We start from the raw sequence: 17,456 nt of genomic DNA, 5'->3' as shown, positions 1-17,456 counted from the left end.
ATATTTGGAGGCGATTTTTTTTTCATTGTAAGTAATCTAACAAATAAAATGAATCAGTGAATAAGTGGATAAAGTGTGTGTGTCTCAAGCTATGTAAAATGGGAATTTTATGCCTTCAAAGGGCAAGTATCTAGATTTACACTGACTCCTTCTAACTTATGGAGCTCTAAATACTAGAAGATAAAACATCTTAGGTACATGTTCTTTACAGAATAGATGCACAGAAGAAAAAGGCATTTTCCCTTTTCTGTTTCCCATCTCACATTACTTCCGGATAGAGAATGAGGTCTCCTGCTAAAAATATCCCACAGGAGAGTCTCTGTATTTTGGTGAAGTTCCATCTCTGATTTCACCATTGCTATCCATCCCTTTGCAATTTGATGTTGTTGGGTTTTTTGTTGTTGTTGTTTCTTTTTTTTTTTCCTGGTTTATAAACAGGAGTAATTTTTGGTCTTTGTACTCTAGTCACCCCTGCCCTCTCATGGTGAAGTTTGGGACCTTGGGAAAGTGAGGCACAGGTCAATATTGAAAACAGATCAGATGCTCCTCAGGAAGGGTGCTGATAGGAGATCCTGCTAGGCAGATGTAAGGGACAGCCCTGTCCCTCATCAGGAAGACTTCAAGATTCTCAACTTGAGGTGGATCATTAATAGCTGTCGTAAGGTCACACATATAATAGGCACTCAATCTTTGTTGTTAAAATGTACTATCTAAGCAGGCACTAATTATTTAATGAAACACGGGAAAATCAAAGATGATATGCAAATGGTTACATTGGGCATGGATTTGGGGCACCTGGGTGGCTCCATCGGTTAAGCATCCAACTCTTGATTGCGGCTCAGGTCCTGATCTCACGGTTTGTGGGTTCGAGCCCCATGTCAGGCTCTGTGCTGACATTGCGGAGCCTGCTTGGGATTCTCTCTCTGTCTCTCTCTCTCTCTCTCTGCCCACCCCCCTCAATGAAATAAAATAAACTTAAAAAGAATTGGGCATGGGTTTTAATGAAACTGAGGTATCAAAAATTAAACATTTTAAATTTAATTTTTTAATGTTTATTTTTGAGAGACAGAGACAGAGACAGAGACAGAGACAGAGCATGGGCCGGGAAGCGACAGAGAGGGAGACACAGAATCCGAAGCAGGCTCCAGGCTCTGAGCTGGTAGCACTACTAATGGCAGTTAGTATGTTTGATGTGTGTAGACTTACTATGGCCTCTTGTTTACTACTTCATTGCCTGGAAGTGCTTGACTAAGTTTTTCCATATTGTTTACCTAGAATATAAAATATGGGATTATATAGGAAAGGCATTTTATGCTAGTTGAACTAAAGTAGATTTCATCCAAGAGCATGTTTGAAATTTCGCTAATTCTGAAGGAGGATTTAGAAAAATCATGGTGTGATCTTTGAGCACCTTTAGCAAGATTTCAACCACAAATTGGTATGTAGCTTGTTGATATTTGGTACCTTCAGTCTGTTTTAACTATTTCTTTTTGTGTCTTCACTGACTTTCTATAAAGGTCTTAGAACATTGGCGCTCATGTCTTCTCACGTTCTGGGGTGACTTTTATTGCTCTTTCTTTTTTAAGAGAGCAGCTCGCATTTTAGCGTCATGGAAAAACTGCATTTTAGTGTACAGCCTATTGTTAGGTTCCCTCTCCTGCAGGACAGTCCAGCTCAGTGGCCCTGCAGAATCAGGGTACAGTGGTCACAGCTGTTAGAGTGAATGGCGTTCTTTCTTTTTTAAACTTTAAGTTTTTTCCTGCTTTGGTTCTGATATGCATATTTTAAAAAATCCAGTGAACTTAAGTAAAGTGATAGAAGGGAAATGACTCAATTATCATCTTGTAAGTCTCACAAATATTCTTCCTTCCATAGTAGTTGCAAATCTCACCCCAAGAACAGAATTTCAGGTTGGGGGATTGCATTCTAGCATTAAGATATAAGGCTATATGTGTACTTTCTTGATTCTTCAAAAACCTTTTTTTTTTTTTTTTTTTTTTTTGTAAAAGTTGTCTTTACAAAAGTACATTACATCTTGGCTATTTGTTTTGAGTCTGATTCTACTAAGAGGCTACATTTGCTCTTGGCAGTCTGTCTCATCTTTATTCCTTAAAAATTGAGTCAAACTTGGGGTGCCTGGGTGTCTCAGACAGTTAAGGTCCAACTCTTGGTTTCTGTTCAGGTCATGATCTCACGGTTCCCTGAGATCAAGCTCCACATTGGGCTCTGTGCTGACAGTGTGGAGCCTGCTTGGTATTCTCTCTCCCTCTCACTCTCTCTGCCCCTACCTTTCTTGCCCTGTCTCTATCTCTCTCAAAATAAATAAACATTCTTAAAAAACAAAAACAAAAACTAAGTCAAACTTATTTTCAACACAATCTGTTCTAATTACCCTATCCAGTCTGACTGCTTCTCTACTTAAAGTGACTTTAGCATTCTTCATGAAGTCTCAAAACAAGTTGTCTTTTAACTCCCTAGTATGTCAGCTAGTGCCTGGGGCTGTTTACCCTGCAAATTCCTTCATGAATCAGGTTTTCCTTACATAGCTCTTCCTCCAATTACTTGCCAACTTTCATAAAGTCATTTCTTTGCTTGTTCATTTATTCATTGGGTTGATATTTATTGGATATGCCAAGTACTGCATTATATATATAGCTCCTTGCAATAATTCTTTGCCTGTCACTGTCTTCTTATTCTCTCTTCCTGTAGCTCTGCCCCATCCCTTTTCAAGTACAGAGTAACCTGACTGATAACTAGAAGAGCTCTTTCTTTTGAGCCCTCAGGAGCTCTTTATTGATGACAAGGAACTTCCCACATTTTTGCTAACATCACATTTGCATATGAAGTGCTTGTATTAAGTACAGAATATCCTAGCATTTCCTAAATATTAAGAAGTTGGAGTTGTATTTTTCTTTTGATTCATAATTTGAGGATTTTGGTGGACTTTTAAAATCTAACCCACCTTGAAAGCTTTCTTTCTTTCTTTCTTTTTTTTAACTTTTTTAAATGTTTATTTACTTTTGAGAGGGAGAGAGAAAGAGAAGCAGAGTGCAAGCAGGGGAGGTACAGAGAGGGAGGGAGACACAGAATCCGAAGCAGGCTCCAGACTCTGAGCTGTCAACACAGAGCCCGACGTGAGGATTGAACACACGGACTGTGAGATCATGACCTGAGCTGCATTTAGGAAGCTTAACCAACTGAGCCACCCAGGTGTCCCTCTTTCTTTCTTTCTTTTTTTTTTTTTTTAAGTTTATTTATTTATTTTTAGAAAGAGAGAGAGAGTGTGAGCAGGGAAGGGGCAGAGAGAGAGGGAAAGAGAGAATCCCAAACAAGCTCCATACCATCAGTGCAGAGCCTGATGTGGGGCTGGATCTCACCAACCGTGAGATCATGGCCTGAGCAGAAATCAAGAGCCAGACACTTAATCTGTTGAGTTACCCAAGTGCCCTGAAAAAATTATTTTTTTTTTAACTTTTAGTCATTAATTGTAATTTGTCATTTTTTTTAAAGTTTACTTATTTATTTTGAGAGAGAGTGTGTGTGTACAAGCAGGGAAGGGTCATAAAGAGAGGAAGAGAGAGAATTCTAAGCAAGCTCCACACTGTCAGCACGGAGCTTAATGTGGGGCTTGATCCCATGAACTGTGAGATCATGGCCTGAGCCAAAATCAAGAATCTGACACTCAACCAACCGAGTCATCAGTAGTCCTGTGGTCATCTTTAAAAAACTTTTGGTTATTCTGGTTTCATTTCCTATTGGTAAGAGTTTCAACCAATAAATGGTTACTCTTTTTCAAATGCTTTATAAAATAATGTTATTGAAAGTATTGTGTTACTCAATTTATTTATAGCTCGATCTTTTGAGATGCTGATTCTGAATATCATCTAGAAGAGTAAATGTACAAAAAGAGCCTAGAAATTTTGGGGAGATAGTAAGAGGTGACTTATTTGATAAACCAACTCTAAACCTGCAGGCTTTAAAACAGTTTGATACATGACAAGAATAGACAGATCAGAGGAATTTTATTGATAATCTAGAGAAAGACCCCAGGTATTCACAGGAATCCAGTATATAGTAATGATGATATTTCATATGGTAGCAGACTATCTGTATGGAACAAACTAAATATTACACATTTAAAACATTGTAAGTGAATTAAAGATCAAAATAGGTTAAAATCATAAAAGACAACAGAAAAGTATGGTAATGATGTTAGTTTAGAAAAAAGCCTTTCTTCTGAGCATGACCCAGTAAAACCAAAAAGGTGATAAATTTGAATCTCCTCCCACCCCAAGGATACTTCTTTTTCCGAAAGACACTGTAATGAAAGTAAATACACCAAAACAACCTGGAGGAAACTGTTGTTAACATACACTAGGGCAGATTCCATCCTGTCTTTAGACATTTTTCTTTTTTCCCTTCTGACTTGATATTATCAGTCTGTCTGTGGTACTTGCTCATTATTAGTTTCCCATATGACTACAATTACATAATCTTGGTAATTGTTTTTTTCATCTCTTGAATGCAGAGTTGTTCAGTCTTGGAGCTCTTGTGGGGGGGACTGATTGTGGGTGGAGGGGATTATCCAGTACAATGTTGGGTGTTTAGTAGCCCCCTGACCTCTAGATGCTAGTGGCAGCTTCACGCCTAGTCCTAACAATCAAAAATATGTCCACACGTTACCCAGCGTCCCCTTGGAGCAAAATTGTCCCTGTTTGAAAACCGCTGGTCTGATGGTACTTCAAGCCTATTGGGAGCCAAAGCTGCCCCTGTCATCTCCGACCTGCTTTAATATCTGTCTCCATGCTTTGCATATAGTAATAATTTATTGAAATTACTGAAATTGAAATTGTTGAAATTATTGAAATTATTCAATAAATATTTGTTGAATATAAAGGGATAAATAATGATTCTTCTAAAAATTTCTTCTTAACCAGAAATACTATTACAAGGAAAACATATATATCAAAAATATTTTCTGTGCTCATACTTCACTCATATTAAAATGTATTGGATATAAAATGCAAATGTGAGTAGAATAGTTCCTGAGAAGACACTATAAGGGGCTTATCATAACAGATTAATTTTGTATGCTCCTTCGTTATTATTTTAGGACCTTTTCACATCTTTCGTGGAGCAGTTCTAGGTTTGTGGAAAAATTGAGTGGAAAGTACAGAAAGTTACCATAAATTCCCTGCCCCCCAGTTTTCCCTATTATTGGTATCTTGTGTTAGTATGGTTCACTTGTTACAGTTGATGGGCTAATAACGATACATTTTTTTTTTAATGTTTATTTACTTTTGAGAGAGAGAGACAGAGACAGAGCGTGAGCCGGGGAGGGACAGAGAGAGAGGGAGACGCAGAATCTGAAGCAGGCCCAGGCTCTGAGCTGTCAGCGCAGAGCCCAACGCGGGGCTCAAACCCACAAACCGTGAGATCATGATCTGAGCTGAAGTCAGATGCTTAACCGACTGAGCCACCCAGGCATTCCATGATACGTTATTCTTAACTAAGGTCCATAATTTACATTAGCGTTCATTCTTTGTGTTGTGGTGCATTTTATGAATTTTAGAAAGACTTCGTTTTTTTAAGAGTAATTTAAATTCATAGAAAAATTGAGAGAAAGGTACAGAGATTTTCCATATAACCCCTGCCCCACACGTTCATACCTTCCCCCATTATCAATACCCCACACCAGAACTGGTACATGTCTTACAATTGGTGAACCAACACTGGCACATCATTGTTGCCCAAAGCCCATAGTTTATATTAGGGTTTACTCTTGGTGTTGCACATTTATGGATTTTGACACATATGTAATAACTGTATCCACAATTGCTGTATAATACAGACTTGCTGCACAGTCCTAAAAATCCTCTGTGCTCCATGTTTTCATCTCCCCTCCTCTTCCCTCAGCCTTCATTAACCTTTGATCTTTTTACTGTCTCCATAGTGTTTCCTTTTCCGGAATGTCATATAGTTTGGAATCATACAGTATGTATAGTCTTCTCAGATTAGCTTCTTTCACTTAACAGTATGCATTTAAGATTCCCTGATTCTTGGTGTTGGCAACTAGATTTTAAGCTCAATTCAGAGTCAGATTTTCTTTTTCTTGGACATTTTTGACTAACAGAAAAATGTACTGTAATAATTTGTCATCCATGTATAATCTGTATCACACCATATATAAAAATTAAATAAAAATACAGACCTACCTATGTAAACCCTAAACTATAAAATTTCCTACAGAAAATACAGGAGAAAAATTTTGTGACCTTGGAATAGGCAAAGGCTTTTTATATAACACAAGAATCAGATTCTATAATATTTTAAGAATGATAAATTTTGAATTTCTGCTCTTCAAAAGACTCTTGAAAGGACAAGCCACAGACTGAGAGAAAATATGTGCAAAACACCTGATAAGGGACTTATATCAAAAAAATATAAAGAGCTCTCAAAAATCAGTAATAAGAAAATAAGCAACCAATAAAAAAATGAACAAAAAATGGGATACTTCACTGAGGAAAGTATGTGGATAGCATAAATGAGCACATGAAAAGATGGTCAACATCATTAGTCATTAGGAAAATCCAAATTAAAACTATAATGAGATAACACTGCCATTTAAAACGGCTTTAGAAAACCTCTTATTAATATCTGCTGGCAAGGATGGAGGGCAAGGATGGAATTCTCATGCACTGGTAGTAGGAATGCAGAATGGAATAGCTACCTTGAAAAATAGTTTGGCAGATGCTTAAAAGGTGAAACACATGACCCATAGGAGTCAACAATTCCCTGTCTTAGGTACTTACCTAAGAGAAATGAAAGTATATTCATATATGAGCCTATATGCAATGTTTATAGTGGTTTTGCTCATAATTGCCCCAAACTGGAAACACCTCCAATGTCTTTCAGTTACTGAATGAATAAACAAATAGTGCCTGATCTTTTCGTTGGAATACGCAGCATTAAAAAAGGAGTGAACGACATTTAAACATTAGAAAACAAATCTTCAACAACAGTAATGAATTTCAGATTCATTAGGCAAAGTCAAAGTAGCCAGGATGAATGGGCTGCGTACCTTATGATTCAGTTTCTGTGACGGTCTTGCAAAGTTGATACCACAAGGACAGAAAACAGATGAATGATTTCCAGGGGCTGGCGAGGGGTTTGACTACAAAGAAACAAGAGGGAAGACTTTTAGGTCCTGGATTTGTTCTGTATCTTGATTGTGGTAGTGGTTATGTGACTAATGCACTTGTCAAAACTCAGAATTACAGCTCAATTAGGTAAATTTTATTGTATGTAAATTATACCTCAGTATACTTTACTTTAAAAAACAAAGTGAAGTGTATATTATGAAGAATCCTGTATTCTAAACTTTCCTAGATGGGAAAAACAACTGTTTCAAATAAAAATTGACTCTAGAAAGTAAGATTTGAACTGCTTAGTGTGAATTACATAATTACATTAGTTCTTCCTGTATTTCATTTTTCATTTTATTTCCTGCACATTGTTTAGGGTTCCTTTATCCATTCCAGCTCTAACATTCCAGCTATTTATTCTTGCATTAATGTAATAGTCAACCCCAGAAGAAGCAGCCAAAGAGAAGCCACACTTTAGAGAAATTGGAAAAGACATTTAGTCTCCCCACAGTGATTTTTAGACATTTACAACTGGCCCTAAAACTTGGTTCTTTTAGGACCTGAATGTGAGACAGGAAACCATCAAAACCTTAGAGGAGAAAGCAGGAAAAGACCTCTCTGACCTCAGCCGTAGCAATCTCTTACTCGGCACATCCCCAAAGGCAAGGGAATTAAAAGCAAAAGCGAATTACTGGGACCTTATGAAGATAAAAAGCTTCTGCACAGCAAAGGAAACAACCAACAAAACTAAAAGGCAACCAACGGAATGGGAAAAGATATTTGCAAATGACACATCGGACAAAGGGCTAGTATCCAAAATCTATAAAGAGCTCATCAAACTCCACACCCGAAAAACAAATAACCCAGTGAAGAAATGGGCAGAAAACATGAATAGACACTTCTCTAAAGAAGACATCCGGATGGCCAACAGGCACATGAAAAGATGTTCAACGTCGCTCCTCATCAGGGAAATACAAATCAAAACCACACTCAGATACCACCTCACGCCAGTCAGAGTGGCCAAAATGAAGAAATCAGGAGACTATAGATGCTGGACAGGATGTGGAGAGACGGGAACCCTCTTGCACTGTTGGTGGGAATGCAAATTGGTGCAGCCGCTCTGGAAAGCAGTGTGGAGGTTCCTCAGAAAATTAAAAATAGACCTACCCTATGACCCAGCAATAGCACTGCTAGGAATTTATCCAAGGGATACAGGAGTACTGATGCATAGGGGCACTTGTACCCCAATGTTTATAGCAGCACTCTCAACAATAGCCAAATTATGGAAAGAGCCTAAATGTCCATCAACTGATGAATGGATAAAGAAATTGTGGTTTATATACACAATGGAATACTACGTGGCAATGAGAAAAAATGAAATATGGCGTTTTGTAGCAGCATGGATGGAACTGGAGAGTGTGATGCTAAGTGAAATAAGCCATACAGAGAAAGACAGATACCATATGGTTTCACTCTTATGTGGATCCTGAGAAACTTAACAGAAACCCATGGGGGAGGGGAAGGGAAAAAAAAAAAAAAAAAAGAGGTTAGAGTGGGAGAGAGCCAAAGCATAAGAGACTGTTAAAAACTGAGAACAAACTGAGGGTTGATGGGGGGTGGGAGGGAGGGGAGGGTGGGTGATGGGTATTGAGGAGGGCACCTTTTGGGATGAGCACTGGGTGTTGTATGGAAACCAATTTGACAGTAAATTTCATATATTAAAAAAAAAAAAAAACTTGGTTCTTTTAAATAAATGCCATGCATTTTGAAGGGCTCTGAGTTTCTTTTCAGTCGGTTTTGAGTAATTTTTTGAACTGATCATGCTGGGCCACAGTGGAGATGGTGTGATCCTGTTCTCTGCTGCTAAGGCAATAGTCTTCTGTTTGTCCAGTGAAAGGGTGTTCCCCTTTCTGATGCAGAAGAAAATGCAGGTTTTGGAATGCTAGGACTACACCTACTCCTCTATAAGCTGAAAGAAGTTTTCTTTGAATGGAGAAAGACGTCAGCTACAAATCGGTTAACTGTGAAGGCTCCACTGTAGAATCAGACCGTCTGAGTTCCTATCTTAGCTCTGTCTCTACTGCGTGATCTTTGGCAAGTTACTTTATCATTTTGTGTCTCACTTTCCCAATCTTTAATATGGAGATGATAATACCTACCTAGAGAGAGGTGAGATACAGAGATACCACATGTGAATGGATAGCTGTTATTACCTAATCTGTAACGTATCAGAAGTCTTGGGCATCCCATAAAATCTAATCGCCATGTTAGGAAAAAGTTTGGAAGAAAATGTGTTCAGTCTTTCAAACTAGGATGCCAGGAATTTATTTCCTCACACCTCCTTTCTCTGTTTCCATTGAGGTTAGTAGAGTCAGTGAAATTATGGCTTTTAGTTCCCAGGCACTGGTGGGTAACAAAGACAGGTAGAAGAGGAGGCCAGAAAGTTCAGGGTAAGGGGCAAGGAGACCATGGACAAGAGCCCCAGAGGAGGGTCAGGGCTGAAGGTAAAGGCTAGACAGTCAGAGATTAAGGGATCAAGTACTCATGGGGGGTCCAAGCTTCATTGGGACCATTACCTAATTATCTCTTCTCTCTGATTCCAATGCTTATATTGGTATTTCTCTGCTCTGCAAATCTGCAGCTCCTTTGAAAGTTTTCTGTGGGATTTAATGTTCCCTAACTTTGGAGAACCTGCATGTGAAAAATCCCCCTTTTTTCATAGATCCCACTTCTTTTGGGGAGGAGGGAGGAGTGTGGGGAGGGAAGAAGGTAAAAAACCTGAGAACCATGGTATTTAAAACAGCTTTCTGAAATGTTACTTGTAATCCTTATTTTAATGCATTCTGAAATTTTGTCAGAAAGGGGGCATGTTTTTAAATTAATGCATATATAAAATATTATATAGCCTTGTAGTGAGGTCATAGAATCTTACTGCACTTTTAATTAAACTGTCAGAAATCAAGAATACTTTTTAAGCCCTAGATCCTAAAATTTGAGACTAATTTGTAGAATCATGATTCTCTTTTTTTTTAAGTTTATTTACTTATTTATTTTGAGGGGGTGGGGAGGGACAGAAAAAGAGGGAGAATCTCAGTCTGACAGTGCAGAGCCCATACAGGGCTTGAACTCATGAAACTGTGACATCATGACCAGAGCCAAAATCTAGTGTCAGATGCTTAACCAACCAAGCCACCCAAATGCCCCTAAAATTATGATTCATTTCATTTATGAAGCCATAAAGATGATGAGAGTAATCATTTGAAACAAAAAAAAATGGGAACAGTTTTATTTAAAAAAAACATTTTTATTCTATTTTTTAAAGTTTATTTATTTTGAGAGAGAGCACACACATGTGGGCAGAGAGGGAGAGAGGGAGAATCCCAAGCAGGCTCTGTACTGTCAGCACAGAGCCCAGTGTGGGGGTTGAATTCATGACCTGAGCCTAAATCAAGAGTCAGACGCTTAACCGACTAAGCCCCCAGGCACCCTGGAACAATTTTAAAAAATGTTTTTAGAAAACCTTTTATAACAAGGACTTCAAATGTCATATCCATCTTAATATCTTTGAATGTTCCTTTATAGCTGTGCAATGGAGGATCAGTGACAGATCTCGTGAAGGGTTTTCTGAAGAAGGGCAAAAGAATGAGTGAGCCCATAATTGCCTATATTTTACGTGAAGCACTATTGGTAAGGCAATTTAAATTGTGCATTAATTATGGGGCAGTTCTAGTTAAATAAAAAATGTGGATCCTATTTTTAGGAAAATATCAGTACATTGGTATTTGTTGATGCAAGAGTATATGCAAAATCTGAAATGTTTAACATGACTAATTATTTGTTAGAAATCTACCCTCCTTGTGTGTCAGCAGAACCTGGAGTTCTGATATCTAAGTATATTTCTGAGACTGATTATGATGAAGGTAGATAATTTGTATTTTTTTTAATAATAGGTTTATATTTGCTGTTGTTTAAAATAAGTGTATGGAATGTTTCTTCTATTGAGATCAACACATTTTTGATAAAGTATCTGATAAGAGCTAAGGAAGGGCATGCTCTGCTTTATGAATTTTTATAAAATCCGAAGTAGAAATGATCTACTTTGGTTTCACTAATTCAGTGTGGAACATTTTAATGTGAATTTTAACAAATATTTCCTATTGATTTTGCACAAATGCATCCATCCGAAAAATGTTACTTTTGTTTGATGCTTTCTTTAAAGTCACTGTATATTTCTCACCTTTTAGGGACTTCAGCATTTGCATAACAACAAAACTATCCACCGAGATGTAAAAGGAAATAACATTCTGTTGACCACTGAAGGTGGAGTTAAACTTGTAGATTTTGGTAAGTTTGTTTTGAAATGCATGGGTTTGATAAATGATTTGATCATTTTCCATTACCCTCGCTTTCTAGGCATTGAAAGTGGAGAAAAACAGTATCCTATTGAGGTAAGAAAGTACAGAGATTCTTTATAAATTTGGCCAGTGAAGATTCCCAGAAGAAAGAATGACTTCTTTCAAGTCAAGCCATAACACCGCTGTAGTGGTTATGTGTGGTTGATTCTCAAGAATAGATAGCACTCCAGGGGCGCTTGGCTGGCTCAGTTGGTTGAGTGTCCGGCTCTTGATTTTGGGCCAGGTCACGATCTTGCGGTTCATAGGATCGAACCCCAAGTCAGGCTGCGGGCTGCATGTTAACAGCATGGAGCCTGCTTGGGATTCTTTCCTCCCTTTCTCTATGTGCCTCTCTTGCTTGTGCTCATGCTCCCTTTCTCTCACTCTCTAAAATAAATAATTAAACGTGAAAAAAAAATAAATAAAATAGCATTCCAAATAATTGCACTAAGCCTAAGTGGTAGTCCCACGGCCCTTATTATTACTTTACAAATGGGCATGTGCCTGAATACAGGATTTTGAGAAATGAGGAGGAAACTTCAAAGGTCTCTGGGAAAATAGTTTCGATCCTAAGAAGGAAGCACATGGAAAGATGGTCTCTTTCTTCCTTGGGACCCTCTCTGTCTTACTGCCATGCCTGAACCTGCTGCAGCCACCTTGTTCTGTCCTGAGGTGCTCCATCCCAAGTGGAAAGCCACCCTGGAAAAGGCAGAGCTGAGAGATGGGAAGAATGAGAGTTCTTGATATAATTGAGCCACTAAATCAACAGATTCTGGAGCCTGCCCCATCAAAGGACCTTTTGTCATGTGAGATAATAAATTTCCATATTTACTCAGCCAAATGGGTTTTTGTGTCATGGCCAAAGGCACCATAGCTGATCCTCGCACATTTGTCTGGGGAGTTATTGACCAGTGTGACAGTGCCCTTCCACACCTCCTATCATTGGATCCCTACGAGTGCACTGCTCCTGGGAAGGTGGGCGACATTATTCTAGGACATCTCAGTGTCCTTCAGTCACCTTCCCCTCCCCTTTCCCTCACTCTGGCTGGGGAAGGTATCTCTCCTTGTGCTTCTGTACCCTATATATTTCTCCCTGCGTTTGTGTTTACAACTTGTGCCTGAAGTGGAAAACAACAACAAAATCCTTTTCATTGCTCCATGGAAAGAGCCAGTCTCTTCGGTCGTGAAAGAAAAACTTAGTCAACCAGTAGCTTTGAGAAATGCAGACTTCCTGGGATACCCTCCAAAGTAGTCTAGATTTCACACATATACCGATATAATTAATAAGGTGGCCTTTTGTACGATATCTTTGTAAATAATCATAAGTTGGGAAGCTGACAAAATATGGGCTTTGGTTTTAGATTAATTGGCTTATGGACTTTATTTTCAGCAGCAATTAGAAAAGAGGGCCAGTTGCCTATTCAATGTGTTCCCAGTGTTGGATACTAAAATGCTATTATTTGCATGTAAGAGAATTCTTCTGTGTCTATCCTCCATGGTAAGAGGACGTGGATTCAGTTTGCCTAAAATGATGTGTAGATTTTCGTATGAATTCAAAGCTGAGGTTGGCATGCATGGTGAAACTTCTCAAAGGCAGAGGAGTAAGATGTGGTGAGCATTAAGCAAAAAAAGGATGTCCTCATTCAGTGTTTAAATAAGATTTAGGGAAGGCTGAGACTGGGAGCAAAGTATTTGAGAATACATTTTATTTGAACTTCTCACCTCACAAAATATATATTAAGCTCGTTATGGCTTCTGCAGATCTGTGCGTGGGTGGCTTCCAGTCCTCAAAATGTCCGAATGGAGCTCCACCACCTCATCCATCCCCAGAAGTCTGCTTCATATCAAGAGTTCCTTGTCTTGGAAAAAGTCACTAGCCCTGTTTTGTTGCTTAAGTCGGAAACCTTTGGCTCATCCGAGTCTTCCTTTGTCTACCTCTCACATCTACAACTAGTCACAAAGCTCTGTCTCTATTACCTACATACCCAGACTCCATCTTTCTTGCTTCTCTTGTCCTAGCCATCATCTCCGACTTGACGTCCTGCGGTTATACTTTTCTGAATTCCTTGCATCCAGTCTTCCTTCCTTCCTCCCCCACTCTTTTCCTTCGTTCCTTCCTTCGTTCCTTCCTTCGTTCCTTCCTTCCTTCTCCCTCCTTTCCTTCCTTCCTTCCTTCCTTCCTTCCTTCCTTCCTTCCTTCCTTCCTTCCTTCCTTCTCCCTCCCTTCCTTCCTTCCTTCCTTCTTCCTTCCTTTATTCTCCCTCCCTTCCTTCCTTCCTTCTTCCTTCCTTCCTTCCTTCCTTCCTTCCTTCCTTCCTTCCTTCCTTCCTTCCTTTCTCCTTCCTTCCTTCCTTCCTTCCTTCCTTCCTTCCTTCCTTCCTTCCTTCCTGTCCCTTCTCCACACTGCAGCCAGAGGGACCCCTATCAGAAAGCATAGCTGATCCTGGCACTGTCTTGCTCATCAGTGGCTTCCACTAGCCCTTGGGTAAGCCTTTGCCTTATGATTCTCTGTGCTGGCACAGAGTTAGTACTTCATGAGGTACCTTCTCATGCTGTTACCTACGATCCAGGTCAGTTTCTTTCAGTTTCTTAAACGCCCCACACTCTTGCTCAGTCAGGGCTCTTACACTTGTGACTGAGTACTTTGAAATATCTTAACATGTTTTTACTCTTTACCTGTCCAAGAACATTATCTTCACTCCAGTCTGCCTGAGGCATCTCTCTATCTGGGGGGAAGATTAAGCTTTGTTCCAGAGGAAATGCAAGAAAATGACTGGAGTAATATTCAGTTTTTAACATTCAAAAAGAGGAATTTGTAGCAAGACCCAGGATATCTCTTGAGAAAGGTCAATGTAAATTGTTTTATCTTCTCTTTAGAGGGTTTCACACAAGAGAGAAAAGAAAGAAGAGGGAAACCCTTTCCAATTCTAGGGTGATGGTGGAAAGATGAAGCAGAGAAGGAGACCAGGAGAGTGAGATGAGCTTTAAAGAAGTGAAGATGACAATGAGGGCAGATAAAAGCTCTCACCTGCACACTCCCCACCATTTGCATCCACGCTACGGAGAGGCCATTGCTGCAGACTGAGCTGAGCCATGTCCTTGTCGTTTACACACGGAGGTGTAAAGTGATTACGTAGGGGAAGTACTCAAATTGAGCTTCCCCAGCTCTTCCCTTAGTTTCCAGAAACCCAAAAGTCACTGAGAATCTGTCTGGGGAGTTCCTAGAGGGGTTGCTTAGTCTGGGCAGTGAGGCACAGAGCAGATCACCTGAGCCAGGTCTGATTAGGAGGCACGGCCAGAGCTCAGAGTGTTCTCAGCTCCAGCCAAAGCCAACCTGAGCCTTCGTCTGCTCAGAGGAACCACAGGAAGCCCTGCCAGTATGAGGAGAGTGGACCATGAGCTCACCCGATGCCAGTGCCGGCATGGGAGGCCAGTAGGGCACCTAGCAGCTAGGCAGACACACAGGCAAATGGCCCCAGAGGCCAGAGACCTCCGTACCAAAGACCCTCCCTCTTCTCCTTGCCACAAGGTCTTCTAAGCCATCCCTCATCCTGTACACTTGGTACCATCTTCAGGAGGGAGGAAGGAGGAGGAATGCCATCTGAGAGATGGAACAGGCACTTTTATCCAACAGAAACTGAGCTCTATCTAAAAGGACTTTATGGGTTTATTAATTCTGAGCAAGCTTTACTGCCCCCCCAGCCAGTAGATAGGGGCACAGGGAGAGGCCATAATAGAAGCAAAAGGAATTGTATTTTAGTATAGGGTGATTCCATTTTGTGACCAGTTGTGGACATGATGCTTGAAACCTCTCTTCACTCCTGCACCTAGCTAACTTCTGTTTGCCTGGCTGAGTACCTCCCACCACCCATACTTTGTTTAGACAACCAATTGTCACCCTTGATTGTAATCATAATTTAATTTGACTACCTTTCCTACTAAGCTATAAGCTTCATGATGACATGGTATCTCTTTGGTCTGGCACTTTGTCCCTAGAGTCAAGCATGGTACTGGCCCCTTGGACATGCTCAGTAAATACTGTCGAATGAATGATGAGAGGCAGGATTTTTCCATACAGTTGTGTGACCTTGAGAAAGTCCGTTACAATCTCCAAGGACATCAAAATGCTCATCTACAAGTATGAGAAATAACAGGCTCTACCTCATATGGTTGATTGCTGTGAAGAATAAACAGCATGATACAGGCAACCTACTTAGTATAATTATAGATACTTTATAATTTAAAAAATTTGAGGTATTACCATTATCATGAAATAGTATTCTTAGCCCCTAGCTCACTGTGGTATACATAGTAGGTACTTGATAAATAGTAAATAAATACTTTAAAAAAAATAGTTGCTAAATACTGGAAATATGAGTTCCCAAAATAGCTTCTTTCTGTTTCCAAAAAAAGTAGCCCTTTGCTAGAGTAAATTTGGTGTTACTTTAAATATCAAGCTACTTAATTATACTAAAAGAAAGATTCAGTTTGCTGATGCTAGTTATAAATATAGCCTTTAAGAAAACCTTTGGTTTTTTTGTTAAATGGATATTTTTAAAAAAATTTTTTAATGTTTATTTTTGAGAGAGAGAGACAGAGCATAAGCAGGGGAGGGGCAGAGAGAGAGGGAACACAGAATGCAAAGCAGGCTCCAGGCTCTGAGTTGTCAGCACAGAGCCCAACGTGGGGCTCGAACCCATACACCACAAGATCATGACCTGAGCCAAAGTCGGACACTTAACTGACTGAGCCACCCAGGTGCCCCTTAAATGAGCCAAAGTCAGATGCTTAACTGACTGAGCCACCCAGGTGCCCCTTAAATGGATATGTTTCTACAAAAATTCCCTAGACACCTCAGAAAGTAAAAAGACAAGGGAGCTTGTAAACATTATTAATGAAATACATTAGCAGTCCCTGGTATATAATCAATCAATAAATAATATGATCTCCCAGGAGGTAAACTCCTTTAGGCAAATCAACTAATGTCTGAAAAAGCAGTTCTTATGTGGACTAGAAAATGCAGGAGAGACTAAATGTAAAGGGCAGTTCTCAGTTCTCATTTCTATGGATTTCTCTCTGGGGAGCTTCATTTCTAATAGGATAGTTAACATTTCAATACAAAAGTGCAGAATGTACTTCTTGTGATTTATTTAGACATTGTTCTTATGACAGAATATTTTATGGCTTTCAATCTCTTATTACCCACATGCCCAATTTTAGACCAAATCCCCAATGAGTAATGTAGGTCAAAGAGAAGTTGTGATTTTTGTTAATAACCCACTTTTAGCATCAAGTGAGGCAGTTATACCTGAACTTAAAAGCTGTGAAGTTCCTCTTATTCCTTCCTTTATTCCCAAAAAATTCAGAATAAAAGCCATTAGGTGGGACTGAACAAGCACAAGAGAGCAGGGTGCAGCTCAACATGAGGTCTGAGCCTGAGTGTGGTGAGAAAGACATCCATGCTGGGAGGGTGGTGGTAATGGAGTTCAGTTGGAGAGGAGTGTGAGTCCCTGGGTGGGACAAGGAGAACATCTGTCTAGGGAGATGATGACGACCCTACTTCAGGTTATCAGAGCCCAAGCTAGGTAAGAAAGACATCTGTGTAGGGGTCGAGATGGAGACAAGACATTGTTACATAAAGGGGGATTAATACCATCAGGAAATATAATGTGTACAAGCGGAGCCAGGTTTCTTACTGTTAAAGAGAAGAATTACAAATATGGAAAGGAAGAAAACTGAACCCAGTAGTGTTAGATTGGAATTGGAGGTATCATTTTGAATGCATGGTTTTCAATATATATAGACAAATATAAAAATAAATATAATGGAATGTGCATGTGGGACGTGTGTGTGTGTGTGTGTGTGTGTGTGTGTAGGTGTATACATGTTATTTAGGTATTTCTACTAAGAGGGCTTG

At 39.5% G+C, this 17,456-nt stretch overlaps 1 protein-coding gene across 7 annotated transcripts in view; it reads left to right on the top strand.

Moving 5' to 3' along the window:
- Positions 1-17,456, top strand: part of MYO3A (myosin IIIA) — a 254,494-nt gene that overhangs the window by 33,897 nt on the left and 203,141 nt on the right. For all 7 annotated transcript variants that reach the window (XM_058681663.1, XM_058681668.1, XM_058681665.1 and 4 more), the window contains exons 4-5: positions 10,728-10,832; positions 11,390-11,489. In XM_058681663.1, coding sequence (XP_058537646.1) covers positions 10,728-10,832; positions 11,390-11,489 — 205 coding nt within the window. The remainder of the gene's footprint in view (positions 1-10,727; positions 10,833-11,389; positions 11,490-17,456) is intronic.

Source organism: Neofelis nebulosa, chromosome 8, assembly GCF_028018385.1.
Source record: "Neofelis nebulosa isolate mNeoNeb1 chromosome 8, mNeoNeb1.pri, whole genome shotgun sequence".
Lineage (NCBI taxonomy): Eukaryota > Metazoa > Chordata > Mammalia > Carnivora > Felidae > Neofelis > Neofelis nebulosa.
This window is presented reverse-complemented; position numbering and strand designations above follow the sequence as displayed.